Consider the following 22,302-nt stretch of genomic DNA (forward strand, 5'->3'; position numbering starts at 1 on the left):
CTGTTCGAATTTGCGACTCAGCCTTCGCATTTGCGAACTGGCATTTGCGAGCCAGGCTTCGCAATTGCAAAGCCTGCGGGCCTGATCATACCAACAAAAAAACTTGCAATTTTTCAAGTCCAAAATCCACCCCGTGGCCTATCCAAAACTCACCCAAGCCCTCGGGGCTCTAAACCAAATATGCACACCAACCTAAAAACATTATAAGGACTCACTCGTGCATTCAAATCATTAAAATACCATCAACGACTATGAATTTAGCATCAAAATCATGAAATTTCATAAGAACTTCAATTTTTCCAATTTTTCTCAAAATGATCCGAGTCACGTCATTTCAAATCCGTTTCTTACCAAATTTCACAGATTCGACTCAAATCACATACAAGACCTGTATCAGGCTCCGGAACCAAAATACGGTCCTGATAACATCGAGTTTTAAACATTTTTCATTTCAAAAACTCATAAACAATTTCAGAAAATAATTTTCTTTAAAAATTCATTTCTCGAGCTTGGGACCTCGGAATTCGATTCCGGGCATACGCCCAAGTCCCATATTTTCCTACGACCCTTCGAGACCGTCCAATCACGGGTCCGGATTCGTTTATCCAAAATGCTGACTGAAGTCAACTTAAACTCATTTTAAATGCAAAATTCATCATTTTTCAAAGATTTTCACAAAATGGCTTTCCGGCTATGCGTCGGGCTGCGCATGCAAATCGAGGTGTGCCGAAAGAGGTTTTTAAGGCCTCGGAACGTAGAATCCCCTTTTAAAACAACCGTCATCACATCTTCCACCTCTAAAACAACCATTCGTCCTCGAACAGACAGAAGAAGGAAGTACCTGAGTCAGGGAAAAGATGGGGATAACGGCTCCGCATATCGGACTCGGACTCCCAGGTCGATGCCTCAGCAGGCTGAACTCTCCACTGAACACGAACAGAAGGAAAACTCTTCGATCTCAACTGACGAACCTGCCGGTCTAGAATAACTACCGGCTCCTCCTTATAAGACAAGTCCTTGTCCAACTGGACAGTGCTTAAATCTAACACGTGGGATGGATCGCCGTGATATTTCCGAAGCATGGACACATGAAACACTGGATGCACGGCTGATAAGCTCGGCGGCAATGCAAGTCTGTAAGCCACCTCTCCCACTCGATCAAGAATCTCAAACGGACCAATGAACCTAGGGCTAAGCTTGCCTTTCTTCCCAAATCTCATCACGCCCTTCATAAGTGACACTCGAATCAATACTCGTTCACCGACCATGAATGCCAAATCACGAAACTTGCGGTCGGCATAATCTTTTGCCTGGACTGAGCTGTACGAAGCCTATCCTGAATAATCCTGACCTTGTCCAAGGCATCCTGAACCAAATCCGTACACAACAACCGAGCCTCCCCCGGCTCAAACCATCGAACCGACGACCGACACCTCTACCATACAAAGCCTCAAACGGAGCCATCTAGATACTCGACTGGTAGCTGTTGTTGTAGGCAAACTCCGCTAAAGGCAAAAACTAATCCCACGAGCCTCCAAAGTCAATGATACAAGCTTAGAGCATATCCTCCAAAATCTGAATGGTCCGCTCGGACTGCCCGTCCGTCTGAGGATGAAACGCTGTGCTCAACTCAACCCGTGTGCCCAATTATCGCTGAACTACTCTCTAGAAATGGGAGGTAAACTACGTACCTCAATCCGAAATGATAAACTCGGGCACACCATGAAGACAAACAATCTCCCGGATATAGATCTCAGCTAACCTCTCGGAAGAATAGGAGACTACCACAGGAATGAAATATGTTGACTTGGTCAGCCTATCAACAATAACCCACACTGCGTCGAACTTCCTCTGAGTCCGTGGGATCCCAACAACGAAGTCCATAGTGATATGCTCCCACTTCCAGTCAGGAATCTCAATCTTTTGGAACAAACCACCGGGCCTCTGATTCTCGTACTTAACCTGCTGACAGTTCAAGCACCGAGCCACATATGCAACTATATCCTTCTTCATTCTCCGCTACCAATAATGTTGTCGCAAATCTTGATACATCTTAGCGGCGCCTGGATGAATAGAGTACCGGGAACTATGGGCCTCCTCTCTAAAATTAACTCTCAGAGCCCATCCACATTAGGCACACAAACTCGACCCTGCAATCTGAAAACTCCATCATCTCCTAAGGTAACCTACTTGGAACCTCCGTGCTACATCGTGTCTCTAAGGAGACACAAATTGGGATCATCATACTGCCAATCATGGATACACTCCAATAAGGAAGAACGAGTGACTGTGCAAGCTAACACACGGCTGGGCTCCGAAACATCCAACCTCACAAACTGATTGGCCAAAGCCTGAACATCCAAAGCAAGTGGTCTCTCACACATCGGAATATAAGTAAGACTGCCCATACTGGCTGACTTCCTACTCAAGGCATCACCACCACATTGGCCTTTCCCGGATGATATAAGATAGTGATATCATAGTCCTTTAATAGCTCCAACTACCTTCTCTGCCTCAAATTTAGCTCCTTCTGCTTGAACAAATACTGCAGACTCTTGTGATCCGTGAACTCCTCACATGCTACGCCATACAGATAATGCCTCCAAATCTTTAACACGTGAACAATGCCTGGAAAGTGGGTTATCTCCTGTGAGCAGGTCAACGGTCATGTAGTTGGCAAAGCTTCTGCGGAGGATTTCACTTACTATCCAGTAAGAGGTCGAATATGCGAATGTTGCTAGAGATTCAGAGCTTTCATGAAATACTAACGGAAGGATTTCAAGGAATTTGGTGGTTTGATTGAGCAAGGTCATGTCAATAAGAGATAAAGAATCTTGGTAGGCTATAGGGTGGTGTAATAGTGGCTTCAAGCTAAGTGGGAGAGTCCCACCGCCTACGGTTATATTGCATAGTTGTCTATTTGGGAGATCTCGGGTTATCAGTGTATTGGTGAGTTATTACAGCAAAGGGAAAAGAACATAAGTGGTCATTTGAGGCAAGGGATTTGATGAAGATGTGCTACGGTTGGCCTTATTGGATCGTGTTAAGGCTTTGGGGGAGGTTCAGGATTTATGCCATGCATAGATGTGGGTTTCAAGGAAAGTGATTCGGCCGGGTGCTTCGTCGAGATGGTGTTCATGTGTTAGAAAATTCTTGGAGATGATTATTGTTGATACCCAATTTTTCCTTGTATATTTTTCATACATACAAAATACTTTCAAAATAACATATGTATGCATATATAAGCATGTCCAAGTGTTTTAGTACTTTTTCTCAATTTTCTCAATTTTTAAAATCAATTTATTGCTCATTTCAGCAGTATAAAAACCAATAATTATTCCCAAAATTATCATTTTGGTGGATAATTTGTTTTATTTCCCATATTTATACCAAAATATTGTTAAGGTAATTTTTACATATATTTACAAATTTACTTGGTATTTTAAAGCTAAATTGCATATAATTGCAATTCTAGCCTACTTTAAGATTTAATAGCATTTTTATAATTAAAAAATTGGTTCCAACATTTTTTAATCAATATTTATATATTATTAACTGATCCAACACTCTTAATTTACTTTCAAAATCATTTTACTATTTTTTATAAAATAAAAAGGGAAAAAATGACTATTTAAAACCTGGCCCATTTTTTATTTCAATCATAGCCAAATTGACCCCCGCTAATTGACCCAATTTTGAAACCCAATTGGACCAACTCAATTCTAATCTAACCCGACCACCGACCCAACCAATTAACCCGCCTGGCCCTTTCTTTCAATCCAGGCCGTTGATCATTTAGATCAACGGCCACGATTACCCCTTACCTTTTTTAATTTACTAACCCTACCCTAATCCCGTTATTTCTATCTCTCAGCCGCCTTTGAATACTCTCCCTCTCTCAAACTCTCTCGAAGGTTCCTGAAACCCTAGCCTCTCTCACCCCCCTTCAACCGCAATCTAACCAGAACCCATGGCTTCTCAGGCCATGGATGGCCTGTACTCACCCTCCTCCACCATTAAACCTTGGTTGTTCGAAGTTTTGAGGTCTGACCTCAATGGTTTCCTTTCATATCTCTACAGATCCAAGGTTCTATGGCCTCTCCGGCCTGGCTCCGACGTATTAAAGTATCAGAAACCTATTTCTGACCTCTCCGACTCAAGATCAGACCTTCTTCCAAGCCTTTCTCATTTCTAGGGTTTCTCTAAAACCCTAAGCTATTCGAGGTTTTTCTCAGGTTGTTTTCTTATATCTATGCTATGTCTGTGCTCTACTTGAGTTCTTAAACGTTTTCCCTAATTTTCTTTCAAAAATTACTTCTCTTCGATTTAGGGTCTCTGAAAAGGTTTTAAAATGTTTTCTGACTCCTCTTCTTCTTCTCTGTGTGAATCTGTCTATGCTACGTTTTTATGTTCTCTTTTCTACCTCGCATGTCCTTCTCCTATGTTCTTATATTTACCTTATTTTGCATGTCCTTCTATTGTATTCCGTTCTTTATTCTACTGGTTTCTATATCATGCTTTCACATGTTTATCTTATATGTTCGTTTACCCCTATGTTCCTCTACTGTATTTTCTACTAAGCTTTTAGGTCTTTAGTTGCCCTTCTTCTGGATTTTGTTTGAGTTCTTTGTTAAACATGTTTCCTCTACTGTTCTCTTAAGTGCTATACTATCTCGTTTCTCTTCTGAAACTTGTTTAAGTTCCAAGCTTTCTTAAAATGTGTTCTTTGTGCTTCAAATCAGTTCTTCATTCTATTTGCCTTGAACCTGCTATTTTATCTAGTTGTTTTCACATGAATCCCTGAAAGAAGCCTCTGAGACTGTTTCAGTTATTTGTCTTCTCTTCTCTGTATCTGACTCGAGTTGAAAACCCTGGGATTTGGGGGGTTTTTTGGCGAGTTTGATCTTGTGTTTGGGACTGGGGTTCTATTTGGGAGCCTGGACACTCTCAAACTCATTCTGAGTCTATGTACTGGATTTGAGCCTCTATGTTATGACCCGGAACTCTTCTATACTAGGCTTTTTCGCATAATAGTTCTTTCTTGTTCGATATGTCTGTATGCTTTATATTTGAGGAATTTTGCCTTCAAAAGGTTTTGTCAACTTGTGATTGATTCAGAATTCCTCTTAAAAAGGTTTGATTGATTGTTACTAATTTTCCTTAAGTAAAACCCTTTCCTCATTTTTCCTGACTTGGTTCATTAGAACAAAGCCTGCAATTTTGATTTTACTAGTTGTTGAGTGATCGCCTTCCCTTATTTGCACAAACCATGTACCACTGGACTTTTGCCTTAAATAACTTCTGTGTATTTACCCTTCTTGTGCTACTTTGGAAAAGATTTTGATCAAACTCTTTCCTTAATTATCTTGCCCGTTTGAAATCAGAATCCCTTAATTGAAGAGAGACCTTATGTGATTGATTTCGAAACTATTTTCTTACCTTTTCTTACTTGCTTTCTGCACTATAAAGGGCACGACCCTTCTGCACTTTTACACACTTCCAATTCAATACTCTTTAAGACCTTGAGTTTAATACTCTGACAACACTTATTGAACACTTTCAATTTCAATACTCCTACATTCTCAATTCAACACTCTACTCTCTTCTGAAATCTTCTGGCTGTGTGTTTGCAATTTGGTTTTACTACTGCTCTTCTCTTCTTATTTCCTTGAAACTAGTATATTCTAATTTAACTTTCAGCTTCATCCCTATGTGTTTGTTTTACAGTTTCAACAATCTTGTCTACTTTGTTGTTTATGTTCTGTATTGAATATGTTGTCTCTTTGCATCTGTTGCTGTGTGAATTTCCCATACCCTTATTCCCTTCTATGTGTTTGAGTTAAAGTTCAAAGCATGGCAACATCCAAATTGTTGCTCATGTCTGGACTTGATCCTTTAATGGATCCTAACTCCCAAACAATGTGGCTAACAGGCTGGTTGGGGTGTGCCAGCACTTCCAGTTGCTGGGTATGACCACCAGCCTGTCTTGGCTTTCCCCAAAATACCCTCTATGCACTTGCACTCTCTCTTAGATTCTAAGTTCTGCCCCCCTCCTATGAGCCTTGCTTTAGGACCTTGAGCTCCCTCTGAACTTGGACATTTGAGGGCTGACCCTTCCAATCTGCACTATAATCCAATTCTGCAATATATTTAGGTGTAAGCACTGCCCGGAGTCCACTTGAGACTCGTACGGAACTCTGACACATACCAAATAAGAGAAAGGCTTTAGAATTTGATCTTTGGAGTTGGTTTACTTCATGCTTCAGACAGAAGTCTGAATCAAGCTCTCCTTGGTTGGGATTTTTAGCTTTCTGATGTAATTTTATTTTACTTTTCTTTATTCATTCTGATATGTAATAATTTGTAATAACTTATGGGGTCTTAGTGAAAAGAGGAGGGTCACTTATGTATGCATAAGGGTATATATCATGTTCATAGGTATTTACTGCTGCAATCATGTCCTGTTTTCACTTCTGCATTTTTTATATAGAAATCATGTCTACAAGTCCTACACTTCTGCGTTTTTCATATAGAAACCATGCCTACAGGTTCTGCATTTCATATATAAAATCTTGTCTGTAGGTTCTGCATTTCATACGTAGATACCATGTCTATAGCCTCTGCATTTCATACATAGATACCATGTCTATAGATTCTGCATTTCATACATAGATACCATGTCTATAGATTCTGCATTTCATACATAGAGACCATGTCTATAGGTTTTTGCGTTTCTTCCTATCACATAGAGAACATGTCTATAGAGTTTCCTAAATTCTGCATATGCATCTATCACTAGGCAAACACATTTATAGGCTTAAATAATAAAAATCAGCGTTTTAAACACCATGATTATATGATTTTTGCATTTCGTAAAGGGTAAACTCAATAATGTTTAGAAAGCATGTCTATAGGAGTAGCCAACTGATCTGAATCATTTACAAGTCTAAAACCAGTAGCAACGTTACTCAATGTCTGCAGAACTTATTTTTTCTATAATCAACAGGCCTTCTTCTTGTAAAAATCAGTACACTTCTGCATTATTAGATGTCATGCCTGTAGGTTTCACTTAGGCAAGCTATAAGGTAAAATTAGCTAATTGAGTCAGACTATGTTAATTCCAACCAGCAGGCAGGTCTGATTCCGGTTTCTTATCTGAAGTGTGTAATAGACTAGTCTGCCTTCTTAATGTTTAAGTTTAATTCAGACCATAACCAGTACCTGCAAGACATGCTAAACAATCTGTCTTTAAGTGAGGAGGCTCATCTGAGCCTTTTAAATTGTTATGTGTTTCCCATAATCTGCCTTATGTATTTTTGTTTGTCGTTTTAGAATTTTATCCTTTTAAACAACACAAAACCCACATTTCCCTTCTCTTTAGGACTAGCAGTCCCAAATGCCTTCGGGACTGATAGGATTTGAGCGGGTACTAGCATGCAATAAGTAACGAAACCATTCCGCGTTTAAATACCTCAATGGGGTGGGAAAAGGTAGATATGGATATGATGACCAGTGCGCTAATACCACGTGTAACCCCTCTTCTGAGGAGTGATTACCGGGTATTGCATTGATGTGATCCATATTATTGGTAAACCTAGGACCCCCCTTCCCTTTACTTGTTTATTTTATTACTTTCAAAATTTCAAACTCCTTTTTTCTCAAATTTCAACTTCCTTGTTTCTTCAAACTTTAACTTATTTGCAATCACAATGTGACAAACCCTCATATTTGAAACCCTTAATTGATTGTTTATTGTTTGTACTTAAGTCACAATTGTAGCATGGTCGGGAACCACACTAGTGGATCTTGAGGGGTGCCTAACACCTTCCCCTCGAGATAATTTCTAGCCCTTACCCAAACTCTGGTTTTTCTAAACAAATTCTTCCTAGTGTCCTAATGCACTTAATCATTAGATGGAGACTCTTCAAATCAAAAAACACAATTCCCAAAAGGGAACGAGTTGTCCTCCCAAATGTCATAAACCCGATTTCGCGAGAAAAAGGGGGAAGATAGCGTGGCGACTATGCTGGGGATTTCTTTAAGGCTTTTACCATTTTATGCTATTTGTGACTTTATGCTTCCTTGAATGTCTTTAATGCCTTTAAGTATTTATTTTGCTCTCCTACTTCAAAAACTGACTTGGCTCTTCGTTTCTTCTCTTTATTTCTCTTAATGCTTTCTTTTACCGCTTTCCTTTAATACTATTGTAATTTTGAGCAATTATTGTAATTATTACCTTATGAATGTGCAAATACATGACAATTTATTTAATTATTGTAACTACATATTCAACATCATATTCCACTCGTGCCAAACAAAATACCATAGCAACGCTTATAATGAGTGGTTGTGCCCTTCCGATATTATTACCCCCTAAATTTGGCAAAGGCGTATTTGTGGTAAAACCAGTTGATCAATGGTGTAGTCAACGGTTCCGTGCCTTTCCCTCTTGAGTTGTCCGCTCAAGGGTACTGGTCTAATACCCTATAGAAACCCTACTCTGTTTAATTGTGCATGCATCACTGTCAAAACCTAGCTGAGTCAGTTATGTTGTCCACATAATGACTCTTTAAGATAGCCTTGTCCAAAGTCCACTGGGTTTCCTTGGAACCCAAACGGACATTACCACGTTCTGTGCATTTATTTGGAGAACTAAATGCCGCTTATGCCAATTATTGATAGTTAAATAGTCGAGTCCGGCGGGGGTAAGGGCCTAACCCTTTTGTCTTGCAGAAACATGAGGCACGAGGTCCCCAACTTCGGTATGGTTAGCACACCCTCACTCTTGCTGGACTGGTGGAGGAGTCTTCCATCAAATGACCAAATCAACGAGTGGAAATAGAGGGCCACCAAAGCTAGCGAAAAGTTGGAATATCTGGAGTACAGTCTGCTAGAATTGGAAGAGAAAGTGAGGAAGAGAGTCACCGACTGCTAGAACGCTGAAGGAAACGAAGGAGAACACATGACAAAGGCATTTCTACTGGTGAACCTACGCGAGTTGGAGGATTTGATTAACGAGAGCATTCAACCTGAGGAAGGTCCTTTTGGGACCAAATAGATAGGAGTTTTCTTTTACTTTATGAAATGTAATAAGGCCAATGGCCACTAGTGACATTTTATTCCTTGTTATTTAGTGTTGTTTTAGGATTCGTCTGCTTTTTATCAATAAAATGAGGCATTTAGCATTCTAAGTTCTCCAAATCAATTTGTCGCTAGGCCTACCTCAGGCACAACAAGGCTCCCAAATTAGGACACGGTTTATATTCTTCCACTATGTGTTTAAATATCACAACACATTTTCCTTATAATCCGCACTAACTTGCTACCTTTTTGTTTTTACTTTTGTTTATTCCCCTCCCCAAAGGTTAGTTCGTGCACTCTGGCATCGTCATCATACTCCACAAGATCCAAGGGCCCTCCACCCACTCCTCCTCCTAGTCCCGTCAGAACAGGAACAAGTAAAAAATGGAAGATTTGAACAACATCAGAAAGGAAAACTCGGTTGAACGGGTAGAAATCACTTAGGGTACTCATGTCTCCAAAGAAGGTGCATCCCAACTCGAGCAGAAACTGCTGAAATTTCAAGAGGAACTTGATCAAGTCCGGAATTTGGCAAGCTTGTCGTTTTCCCTCACCACCCCAGATCTCAACTTTCCTAACACTCAAAACCCCACACCTCCACAAAACATCCCGAAACCACAAAACCATCTCGCTCCTCATCACCACTGTAACATTTGCCACACTTCCAACAACACCCCGCTACTCATCCCTGAACCACAGAACTCCGCAAATGATCATCTCCACACTCACTATAACACCCCCATCTATGTGGAAACCATGCCACCCTCCACCCAACCTGTCTCAAGCATACCCGAGTCTGATGATAAAGACTCCTTTATCAGGAACCTGGCCGCAGAACTCAAGAAGTTGGCTAATCGAGTTCAGGGTATTGAAGAAAGCAAGGGAATCGAGGGATTGAACTACGAAGACCTCTGCATACAACCAGATGTCGAACTGCCTGAGGGGTACAAACCTCCTAAAGTTCGAAATGTTTGATGGTACAGGGGATCCCAAAGTCCATTTAAGGACATACTGCGACAAGCTGGTCGGAGTAGGGAAGGACGAAGAGATTCGCATGAAGCTTTTTATGAGAAGTCTGAAAGGAGATGCTCTGTCTTGGTACATTATCCAAGACCCGAAGAAGTGGTCGAATTGGGTAAGTATGACATCCGATTTCATGGACAGGTTTAGGTTCAACACGGAGAATGCGCCAGATGTGTTATACATCCAAAACCTAAAGAAAAAACCCACAGAAACTTTCCGCGAGTATGCCACTCGTTGGAGATCAGTGGCTACTAAGGTCAGAACGGCTTTAGAAGAAGAACAAATGAACAGATTTTTTGTCTGAGCTCAAGACCCACGGTACTACGAAAGGTTGATGCTGATTGAAAGCCAGAAATTTTTTGACATCATCAAGCTAGGGGAGAGGATCGAGGAAGGTATCAAAAGTGGCATGGTCACAAACCTTGAAGCTTTGCAGGCTACCAACAAGGTTCTAAGTGTCGTGATGGTTGCACAGAGAACAAAATCCCCAATCAAATACCGAACCTACCCAATACCTCCACTCACATATCAACCTACCCCAAATTACTAAGCACCCTCTCCCTCTTACCAAGCTCCACCACCGACTTACCAATCACCTCCACCACCCACATATCAAACTACTTCACCCAGATACTCCTAACCCGCACACGTCTACCAAGCCTACAACACCTAACAAGCCCACTATCAATCACCTCCCCCTCACCAAAACTTTCCTAGACCCCGACCAAATTTCGACCACCGACCTCCTAAATAGTATACCGCCATTGCCGAACCAATTGACTAGCTGTATGAAAGGCTCAAAGCTATTGGTTATGTCACCCCTATCCCTGTCATAACCCCTGAAAACCCCTCCCAATGGTCAACACAAACAAAACTTGTGCATACCATTCCGACATGAAAGGGCATACCATTGATGAGTGCTGCTCTCTAAAGGATAAGATCTAAGCTTTGATTCACAACAAGATCATCGTGGAAAAAGAGCCTGCCCCAAACATCTGTAACAACCCTCTACCAGATCACAAGGGTGGAGGCATTCACATGTTTGAGACAGAGGATGATTGGGACTCCCACAGGATCGATGGGATTAATCGCAGAGAGTGACGAGCCAAAGAAATCAACAGTCACCCTTAACCCGATTGTGGTCCAGATTCAGCTTTCTGGGGACGCCGAGGTGAATATGTCTGTACCACTTGAGTTTGAAGCACCACCCCCTACAAAGACGCCAACACCAATTGAGGTCGAGTTTGGATCCCCAAAGGCACCTGTACCATTTGAGGTTGATGTATTACCTTCCAAAGTAAGGGTGCCCATTCCGGTAGCAATGATATCCAAACACCATTCCACACAAAAGCCATACCATGGGATTACACAACCGAGGCAAGAAGGAAAGGGAAAACCAAGTTCGGAGAAGCAATTGTGGCACATGGTATGATGCTGGGCCCGACAACCTCTGGAGGAAGATACAGGCCAAAGAGTATTCAGTCATTGATCAGTTGAACAAAACGCCAGCCCAGATCTCTATCTTAGCTCTACTACAAAGCTCTGACGCACATAAGAATGCCTTATTGAATGTGCTGAGTGAGGCGTTTGTACCAATAAACATCACCGGAGGAGAAATGGCAAATATGGTGGGACAGGTATTGGAGAGTCACAAAATCACTTTTCATGAAGATGAGTTGCCACTAGAAGGGCTGAGCCACAACAAGGCGTTGCACATCACCGTGCAATGCGAGGATTATTTTATCACCAGGGTCCTGATCGATGGAGGGTACAGCCTCAACATTTGTCCGCTGGTAATACTTAGAACATTAGGGAAAGGGCTGCATGAGATCAAAGATGGGGCCATTAACGTCAAAGCCTTCGACGGTTCCCAAAGGTCCACTATTGGGGAAATCAGCTTGTGTTTACAAATGGGGCCTACTTGGTTTGATGTCGACTTTCAAGCAATAGACGTGCCAACATCTTATAACTTGCTCTTGGGACGACCATGGATTCATGTCGCTGGAGCTGTAGCATCAACCCTACATCAGGCAGTGAAATTTGAGTGGAATCACCAAGAGGTGATCATCCACGGTGATGGTAGCAATCCCATATACAGTCGCCAGACCATCCCAGCTATCGGAGGAAGAACGAAGATAGGTGGAGAAACCTATTACCACATCGAGCGAGTCAACGCCGTTGACAAGGATAAATGGTGGGACAACAAAATCGAAAGCATATTGAACTGGTGCGGATATAAGCCAAGAAAGGGACTTGGCAAGAACCTACAAGGGATCGATAAGCCTGTCAAGTTGAAGAAACATGGTACCCCCTTCGGTTTGGGATACAAGTACACCTGGAAAGAGTTCAATGAATGGTCGTCGCCATGATGCAGGCCTTATTATCCACTAGAGCACCCGATACCTCACTTGGAGCAAATTTTCTAGCCAGCTGATGTTATATATGGGTCAAAAGAAAAGGAAGCAATGGCATCGATGAGGGATTTGTTTTTGGAAGAGGATGACATGGATTGTTGTGTCATTTTCGAGGACAAGGGGGAGGAAGGCCCTTCCATACAAGCCATGAGTCGAGGAGCGCGCCACAACAATTGGTCCATCAGAACCACCAGAGCCCGAAAAGCCTTGGGGTAGCAAGGCTGAACAAGCATCATGCACTATTTTTCATTTTTACTAGTTGACTTTCCTTTTGCCTTTTTAATTTCATAATAAGATTTTCAATGTTCAAAACAATTATGGAATTTTTCAAAGCATTTCGATTTTTCTTATGAATCTTACTCTTATTACTTTCTCTCATTTACTTTATTTACAGTATTACTATTACTTATCTTGATGAACCAACGACTGTGACATGTAACGAGATAACGCGACAAACGGACTATGAGGAAGATGATATACCAGAAGAGGTTGTTAAAGAGGTTGAGGATTTTGAGAACAGACCTAAGTCCAACCTGGATGAGACCGAGATTGTTAATCTGGGAGATGCAGAAAATGTCAAAAAAACTCCGATCAACGTTCATTTGTCACCGGAAGAAATGGAAGAATACACAGAATTTCTGAAGGAATATGAGGACATATTCGCCTGGTCGTTTGACGACATGACTGGTTTGAGTACATCTATTATGGCGCACAAGCTACCAACTGATCTGACATGCCCACCGGTAAAGCAGAAGCTCAGGAAGTTCAAGCCTGACATGAGTTTGAAAATCAAGGAAGAAGTCACCAAGCAAGTCAAAGCTAAGGTTCTCAGAGTAGTAGAGTATCCAACATTGTTAGCCAACATTGTGCCAGTACCAAAGAAGGACGAGAAGATCAGAGTCTGTGTCGACTACCGAGACCTCAACCGGGCTAGTCCCAAAGACGACTTCCCCTTGCCAAACATATACATTCTAATTGACAACTGCGCCAAGCACGAGCTACAGTCATTTGTTGATTGTTTTGCTGGGTATCATCAAATCTGGATGGATGAAGAAGATACTGAGAAAACGACCTTCATTACGTCGTGGGGAATGTATTTTTACAAGATGATGCTGTTTGGATTAAAGAATGCTAGGGCCACCTACATGAGGGCCATGACTACCATTTTCCATGATATGATACACAAGGAGATCGAGGTATATGTAGATGACATCATCATCAAGTCCAATAAAGCCACTGATCAGATGAAAGATTTGAGGAAGTTCTTCAATAGACTAAGAAGGTACAATTTGAAGCTGAATCCCGCAAAATGTGCATTCGGGGTTCCTACTGTCGCGCCCCCTTTTTCTCGCGAAATCGGGCTTGTGACATTTGGGAGGACAACTCATTCCCTTTTGGGAATTGGGTTTTGGAATTTGAAGAGTCGCCACCTAATGATTAAGTGCATTAGGACTCTAAGAAGGGTTTGAGTTTGAAGAACCAGAGTTTGGGTAAGGGCTAGAAATTATCTTGAGGGGAAGGTATGAGGCACCCCTCAAGATCCACTAGTGTGGTTCCCGGCCATGTTACAATTGTGACTTCACATAATCAAATAAGCAATTAAGGGCATCAAATAGAAAGGGATTTTCACATATTATTGCAAGAAAATTGAAAGTTTGAAGAGAATAAGGAAAGCAGAAATAGTCCAGACAATAAAACAAGTTAAAAGAGAGGGGGTCCTAGGTTTACAAACAATATGGATCACATCAATGCAATACCCGGCAATCGCTCCTCAGAAGAGGGGTTGCGTGTGGTATTAGCGCACCGGTCATCATATCTATATCTGCCTTTCCCACCCCGTTAAGATAGTAAAGCGCAGAATGGTCTCGTTACTTTTTGCATGCTAGTACCCACCCCAATCCTATCAGTCCCGGAGGCATTTGGGACTACTAGTCCTAAAAGAAAGGAAATTTGGCTTTTAAGAGTTTTAAAAGGATAAAATTCTAGGGTGACAATCAAAACATATAAAGCAGGTATGGGGAGAACACATAACAGTTTAAAGGGCTCAAACAAGCTTCCTCAACTTAAAGACAGATTGTTAGTATGTCTTGCGAGTACTGGTTATGGTCTGAAATCAAATTAAAGTGTAGGATAGGCTGATTCATCACATATTTCTCAGATGAGGAGTCCGAATTAGCCTTCCCTGGTTGTAATTTATCAAAGACTGATGCAGTTAATTAATTACCTAATGCTTTGCGTAAGTGAGACCTATAGGCATGATATCTAACAGTGCTTACTCCGATTTTAAAGAAGGCTTACTGATTGTAGAAAACACATAAGTTCTGCAGATGTTAAACAACATTACTACTGATTTTAGACTTGTATATGAAGTAAACGAATCAGATTCAATTGGTTACTCCTATAGGCATGATTTCTAGGCGTTGTTGATTTTAAGACGATTATAAAAGCGCAGGAGTCCTATGGGCACAGTATCTAGAATGAAACTTATTATTACTTAACCTATAACTGTTTGCCTAATGATAGATGTAAAATGCAGAAATGCAGAAACTATAGGCAGGATTTCTATATGACGTGCATGAATGCAGAAAACTTATAGGCAGGATTTCTATATGATGTGCATGAATGCAGAAAACTTATAGGCATTATTTCTATATGACGTGCATGAATGCAGGAAACTTATAGGTAGGATTTCTATATGACGTGCATGAATGCAGAAAACTTATAGGCAGGATTTCTAATTCGGAAGTGCAGAAATTGTAAATGGTAACACCTATGAGCATACTATCTACCCTTTGCATATATAAGTGACCCTCCCCTTTCACTAGAACCCCATAGGTTATTACAACATATTACCGACCAGAATGAATTGAGAAAAGTAAAATTACATCAGAAATTAAGCTACAACCAAGGAGCCTAATTCAGACTCAAGGTCCAACAATATAGGGTGAACCAACTTCCAGGATTAGGTTTCCAAAGCCTTCTTTTACTTGGGATGTGTCAAAGTTCCTCAAGAACCTCAAATGGACTCCGGGTAGTGCTTACAACCCAAATATATTGCAGAATTAAGAGCATAGTGTAGTGTGGATGCCAGCCCTCAAATGTCCAAGTTCAGAAGGAACTCAAGGTCTCAAAGCAAGGCTCATATGAGGGGGGAAGAACTTAGAATCTAAGAGTAAGTGTAAGTGCATAGAGGGGGAATTAGGGAGAGCCGTGGCAGGCTGGTGGTCATGCCCAGCAATCAGGAGTGCTGGCACACCCCTGACTAGCCTATTAGCCACATTTTGAGAGTTGTGATCCATTGAGGATCATGTTTAGACCAAAGTAGCAATTTGGATGTTGTCAAGCCATGAACCTTAACTCAAACATATAGAAGGGGGTAAGGGTATAGGGAGTTCATAACAAACAACAGATGCAAAGAGAGAATAGCATTCTCAATACAGAACATGAACAATAAAGTAGATAGGAGTGCAGCAATGGTAAAATAAACACATAGGGATGGTGCTGAAATCAAAATTAAGGCATACCAGTTTCAGGGAAACAAATAAGTAAAGGCTGAAGTATTATAAACCAAATTGCAAGCAAACAGTACAAAAGATCTCAGAAGAGAGTAGAGTATTGAAAGAGTATCGTAATTGAGGGGTGTGTGTAAGGTGTTTAATTCGAAGTGTTGGACTTAAGGTTCAAGGTGTCTAAGTGCAGAAGGGTCGTGCCCCTTTTATAGTGCAGAAAACAAGTAAAAAAGGTAAGGGAATAGTTTGCAATCATTCACACAGAAACTCCCTTCAGTTAAGGGATTCTGATTTCAAACGGGTAGAAGATAATTATGGAAAGAATTGGATTAAAATTTTTTTCATAGTACAGGAAGGGCAAATACATAGAAACTATTTAAGGAAAAAGTTTGATAGCAACACGGTTTGTGCAAATAAGGAAATACAATCAATCATCAGCCAGTAAAAATCAGAAATTGAGTTTTGGTATGAATGAATCCAACCAGAAAAGGTGAAGAAAGGTAATTAAAGAAAATCAGTAACAATCAATCAAACCCCCATTAGAGGATTTCAGAATCAATCATTAGTTGGTAAAAACCTTTTGAAAGCAGAGTTTCTCATATATAAAACACACAAATATGTGAATCACGAAGGAATTGTCATGTTACTTAGAAAAGAGTCTAACATAGAAAGGTTCAGAATCATAAGCAAAGGGATACGAGTTCAGTTTGTAAACTCATAATGAGTCTGAGAGTCTAGGGTCCCAAAGTAGAACCCTAGTCCAAGATAAGACTTGCCAAAACCCAAAGCCTAGGGTTTTCAGCTTTAATCAAAAGCAGAGACGATAGGACAGATAACAGGCTTAGAGGTCTCTTTTAGAGACTCATGAGAAACAAACAAACATGATACACAGCTAAGAGCATAGAGAACACGTTTTGAGAAAAACTCAGAATTTAAGAGGGTTCAGAAGAAAAAGTGATACAAACTTAAGAAGTGGTAGATGAAACACATTTAGCAAGAACACGAACAAAGTCCAGTAAAGCAAACGAAATTGAAGAACTTAACAGTAAACACATATAGTAGAAGAGTAATGAAAACATAATAAGGATAATCATGTGAGCACATGATTAACATGTGTAAAAGAAAAGTAGAAGGACAGTACATGCGTAGTAAAAAAAAGTCACACGCGCATGATATATACAAACACACATAAAGAAAAGAAGGAGAAGAATCACAAAGACGTTTTTTGAAAAACCTTTCAGAAACCCTAAATCGAAGACAAACGATTTTGAAAAGAAAATTTGGGGAAAACACTTTAAATGTCAAGTAAAACATAGATACAACACAGATCTAAGAAAACAAACAGAGAAAGAACCTCGAATAGCTTAGGGTTTCGAAGAAACCCTAGAAATGAGAAAGGCTTGGAAGAAGGTCCAATCTTGAGTCGGATGAGTTAGAATCAGGCTCCTAATGCTTGAATATGCCGGAGCATAGCCGGAGAAGCCATAGAACTGCAGATCTGAGAAGGATCTGAACAGAGCCATCAGAGTCGGGCCTCAAAGCTTCGAACAACCATGGTTTGATGGTTAGAGAGGGTGAGTACAGGCCATCCATAGCCTGAAACGCCATGGATTCCGGTAGAAACATGGTAGAATAAGGTGGGAGATGGCTAGGTTTTCAGAGAGCTTGAGAGTGTTTTGAGAGACGAAGGGTTTCAAGGCAGTGGGCCAGGTGAGAATGAGGGAGATTAGGGTAGTCTTTTAGGTTTAATTAGGAAAGGGCTATTTTTGGCCGTTGATCTTGAGTGATCAACAGTCCAAGTTTAAGTGGTAGGTGGGGTACGGGTTGGGTTATTTAAAATCGGGTCATGGGTTGGGTAAAAATTGGTATTGGGCCGGTCCGGTTGGGTTTAGATTGGGTCAATTTAAGGGCTAAAATTGAAATGAAATGGGGCTAAATGTTAAATAGCTAGTTTTTCCTTTTATTTTATAAAAAATAGTAAAAATGATTTTAAAAGCAAATTAAAAGTACTGAGCCAATTAATAATATATAAAAATCAATTTAAAAATACTGGAACCAATTTTACAATTATAAAATGCTATTAATCTTAAAGTAGGCTAGAATTGCAATTATATGCAATTTAGTCTTTTAAATACCAAATAAATTTGTAAAAATGTTCAAAAATTATCTTAACTATATTTTGGTATAAATATGGGAATAAAATAAATTATTCACCAAAATTGATAATTTTGGGAATAATTATGGATTTTGTACTACTAAAATGGATAGTAAATTGAATTTAAAAACTCTTCAAAAGATCGGAAATATACTAAAACACTTGGGTATGCTTATGTATGCATATATATGCTATTTTGAAAGTATTTTGTATATAAAATTACATAGGAAAAAATTGGGTATCAACAGCTGCCCTTTTTACTCGGGAATGATGAAAGAGTTGCCGGATAAAGATATGATGGCCAATTTTTTGATCGAATAAAATGATTTGAAGAATTTTGACCAAGCTCTGGTTCCTTAGCTACCTACATATCCCTGGTCTTATAGGAATCAGGCCATATGTAGTTCAGGATCCATTGGCGGAATATACCGATGGAGATTTCGAAAAGCGGAGCCGATGTTTGGGTTGTGAAGGATGGTCAGAGTCTGATAGGCTGCGGGAACTGGAGCGAGATCGCCCCTGCTGAGATGGTCGTTGCCAGCCGGTTTACCTGCAAATGAGCATATATTGTGCATAAATTTAAACATGATGCAAGTTCCCATTGGACCATGAATGCTGTCCTCGGACGGTTAGGATGACGTCCTTGGACTATGACGTCCTGGGCCATGAGGCGTATGATAAAGGATTCGCAGGCTATGAAATGATGTCCTCGGGATATAAGAATGATGCCTCCGAACTATGATGCCTTTGAATAATGAAATGCAAGAGATAAAATGAGGTCTTCAGGCCATGGTATGGCGTTCTCAGGCTATGCAAATGGTGCCTCCGAACAATGATGCCTTTAGACAATTTGGCGATCCTTCAGCCCATGAAATGCAGAAGGTGGTGATATTTCAGCCGATGCAAGAAGTAAATAAAAGGTGGTGATATTTCAGCCGATGCAAGAGTGATAAAGTGGCGATATTTCAGCCATGCAGGGTGGAGGCAGTGCTTAGTCTCGGAAGGCAGAACAGTAGCCTTATGCAATACAGAGCAATGCAGGATGAAGATAGTGCTTAGTCTTAGAAGGCAGAAAGGTAGCCTTATGCAATGCAGGGAAATGTAAATAGAGGTAGAGCTTAACCTTGGAAGGCAGAAAGGTAGCCTTATGCAATGCAGGAAATGCAGATGGAGGTAGAGCTTAACCTCGGAAGGCGGAAAGGTAGCCTTATGCAATGCAGGAATGTAGATGGAGACAATGCTTAGTCTTAGAAGGCAGAAAGGTAGCCTTATACAATGCAGGAATGCAGATGGAGACAATGCTTAGTCTCGGAAGGAAGAAAGGTAGCCTTATGCAAGGAGTAAAAGGGCAAAATGATGATAGAATTTTCTTAGCTGATAGCGGATCGAAATATTGCGACTGCTGGGGATACTGTGTCTGCTGGGATCACTGTGTGCGGATAGAAGCTATGAGTAAGTATAACGGTTCTGAAGTTATATTCCTGAGCAATGTGAGTCTCGTGAGTGTATAGTATATCAGATGATTTTTGCAACTCAAGTGCCTGCATTCAAAGAAAAATCATAAGTTTTGTAAAGAGGGGAGGTTAATTCGTATTCCCACTAGTTCTTCTTGACCTGCTCGACTTCGTTCCGCTGATATTGGGCATATCATTGGGGTAGCATTGCTAACGAAGCAACTTTGGTAACAGACATGCATGATTTAGTAAAGAAATGTGACAATAAATACATAATTAAGAATAGTTTTCTTTAGATGAACTGACGACGACGATGTGGTCCAAGATACTGCAACTTCTCTCGCTCCGGAATTTTGAGGGTCCTTCTCAAAATTCTGCCCCAATTTACCGGGCTTTGCTTCCGATGGCTGCTTGCGTCGAATGGATGAAATCACTTCGGAATTTTGAGGGTCCTCCTCAAAATTCTGCCCCAGTTTCCAATAGGGGGGGGGGGAAATAAATTTTTTATTGAATTATGACTAAACCCATAGGGCTGCCTACGTATCCCCTCTTAAACGAGAATCAGGTCAGGCGTAGTTCAAATACATTATGTGAGGAAAGCATAAAAGTTACACATAGTATCGCTTCACTGCTTCTGAATTGATCGGCTTCGACCAAACTTCACCGTCTATTTCTGCAAGTATGAGGGCTCCTTCGGTTAGAACCCGGTGAACCACGTATGGACCCTGCCATTTGGGAGAGAACTTCCCTTTGTCTTTATCTTGATGCGGGAAAATCTTCTTTAACACCAGCTGTAAACTATCTCGGCTTGACTCTTTTGTTGAAGGCTCTGGACATTCTGTTCTGATAGAGCTGACCGTGGCAAACTTCATTCATTCTCTTTTTGTCTATAAGAGCTAGCTGCTCGTAGCGACTCTCTACCCATTCTGCATCGTCAAGTTCAGCTTCCTGTATGATCTTAAGGAGGTAATTTCTACCTAAGCGGGAATGACTTCTGTACCATAAATCAACATATACGGAGTTGCCCCGGTTGATGTGCGGATCTGAGGTCTGTAAGCTGTAGAATTCTTGTGTTTGATCTTGAAGGTTTCAGACATGGCTTTCATCAGGTCTCTATTGAGATTGGAACCATTACCAGTGATGATTGACTCCGAAATTCCGAACTGACAAACAATGCGGTCGTGGACAAAATCTGCTACCATTTTCTTAGTCACTGCTTTGTACGATACTACTTCAACCCATTTTGGTGAAATAATCAATTGCCACCAAAATGAACCTGTGCCCGTTTGATGCGGCATGCTCAATAGGTCCGATAACATCCATTCCCCATGCGGCGAACGACCATGGCGAGCTTGTTGCAGTAAGCTCGTTTGGAGGCACCTTTATCATGTCTGCATGTATCTGACAGTGATGGCGTTTTCGGACATACTGGATGCAGTCCGTTTCCATAGTCATCCAAAAATAACCAGCTCGGAGTATCTTCTTAGCTAAGACAAAGCCGTTCATATGTGGACCGCGGGTCCTTGCATGAATTTCCTCTAGTAGCTTGGATGCTTCCTTTGCGGCGACACACCTTAATAAACCCAAATCAGGAGTCCTCCTATACAAGATTCCTCTACTATGAAATTAGTTGTTGGATAATCTCCGAAGTGTGCGTTTCTGAGTAGGATTTGCGAGTTCTGGATATTCTCCTCTCGTCAAATATTCCTTGATATCATGAAACCAAGGTTTCCCGTCTGCTTCTTCTTCTACATGAGTGTAGTAAGTTGGTTGATCATAGATCTTTACCGGGATAGGATCAATGAAGTTCTGGTCTGGGTGCTGTATCATGGATGATAGGGTAGCCAATGCATCGATAAACTCATTCTGAACCTTGGGAACATGTTGGAACTCTGTCTTTGTGAACCTCTTCCTCAATTCCTGTACATGATGCAGATAAGGGAGTATCTTGGAGTTCTTGGTTGCCCATTCTTTTCGGACCTGATATATAAGTAGGTCTGAATCTCCGATCACTAGCAATTCCTGAATGTTCATGTCAATGGCCATCTTGAGCCCTAAGATGCAGCACTCGGCCATGTTGTTGGTGCACGAGAACCTGAGCTTGGCAAATACCGGATAATGCTAACTGGTTTCTAATACTAGGACTGCTCCTATGCCAACTCCTTTGAAATTTGCTGCTCTATCGAAAAACATTCTTCAACCGTCATAGGATTCTGCAATGTCTTCTACTATGAAAGATACCTCTTAATCAGGAAAATACGTCTTAAGAGGATCATATTCTCTATCCACAGGATTTTTAGCAAGATGATCGGCTAGTGCTTGTCCTTTGATTGCCTTCTGAGTCACGTAAGCAATGTCGAATTCACTCAACAGGATTTGCCACTTGGCTAGCTTGCCAGTGGGCATGGGCTTCTGAAAGATGTACTTCAAAGGATCCATTCTTGATATGAGGTAAGTGGTATAGGCACAGAAATAGTGTCTCAACTTCTGAGCTACCCAAATCAGGGCACAACAGGTGCGTTCCAATAGAGAATACCGGGCCTCGTACGGGGTGAACTTCTTGCTGAGATAATAGATGGCCTGCTCCTTTCTTCTTGTTTAATCATGCTGCCCCAGAATACAACCGAAGGCTCCATCCAATACTGCAAGGTAGAGTAATAGAGTTC

At 41.0% G+C, this 22,302-nt stretch overlaps 1 protein-coding gene across 1 annotated transcript; it reads right to left on the bottom strand.

Moving 5' to 3' along the window:
- Positions 1-21,262: 21,262 nt before the first annotated feature.
- On the bottom strand, positions 21,263-21,682 carry LOC138887715 (uncharacterized). The gene has a single exon (XM_070169493.1). It carries the CDS (start codon positions 21,680-21,682, stop codon positions 21,263-21,265), a length of 420 nt encoding a protein of 139 aa, XP_070025594.1.
- Positions 21,683-22,302: the final 620 nt, after the last annotated feature.

Source organism: Nicotiana sylvestris, chromosome 3 (assembly GCF_000393655.2).
Source record: "Nicotiana sylvestris chromosome 3, ASM39365v2, whole genome shotgun sequence".
Taxonomy (NCBI): domain Eukaryota; kingdom Viridiplantae; phylum Streptophyta; class Magnoliopsida; order Solanales; family Solanaceae; genus Nicotiana; species Nicotiana sylvestris.

Bases quoted from the DNA above. Each gene is read 5' to 3' on its own strand.
- LOC138887715 (XM_070169493.1), bottom strand. From the start codon at position 21,682: ATGGCCATTGACATGAACATTCAGGAATTGCTAGTGATCGGAGATTCA.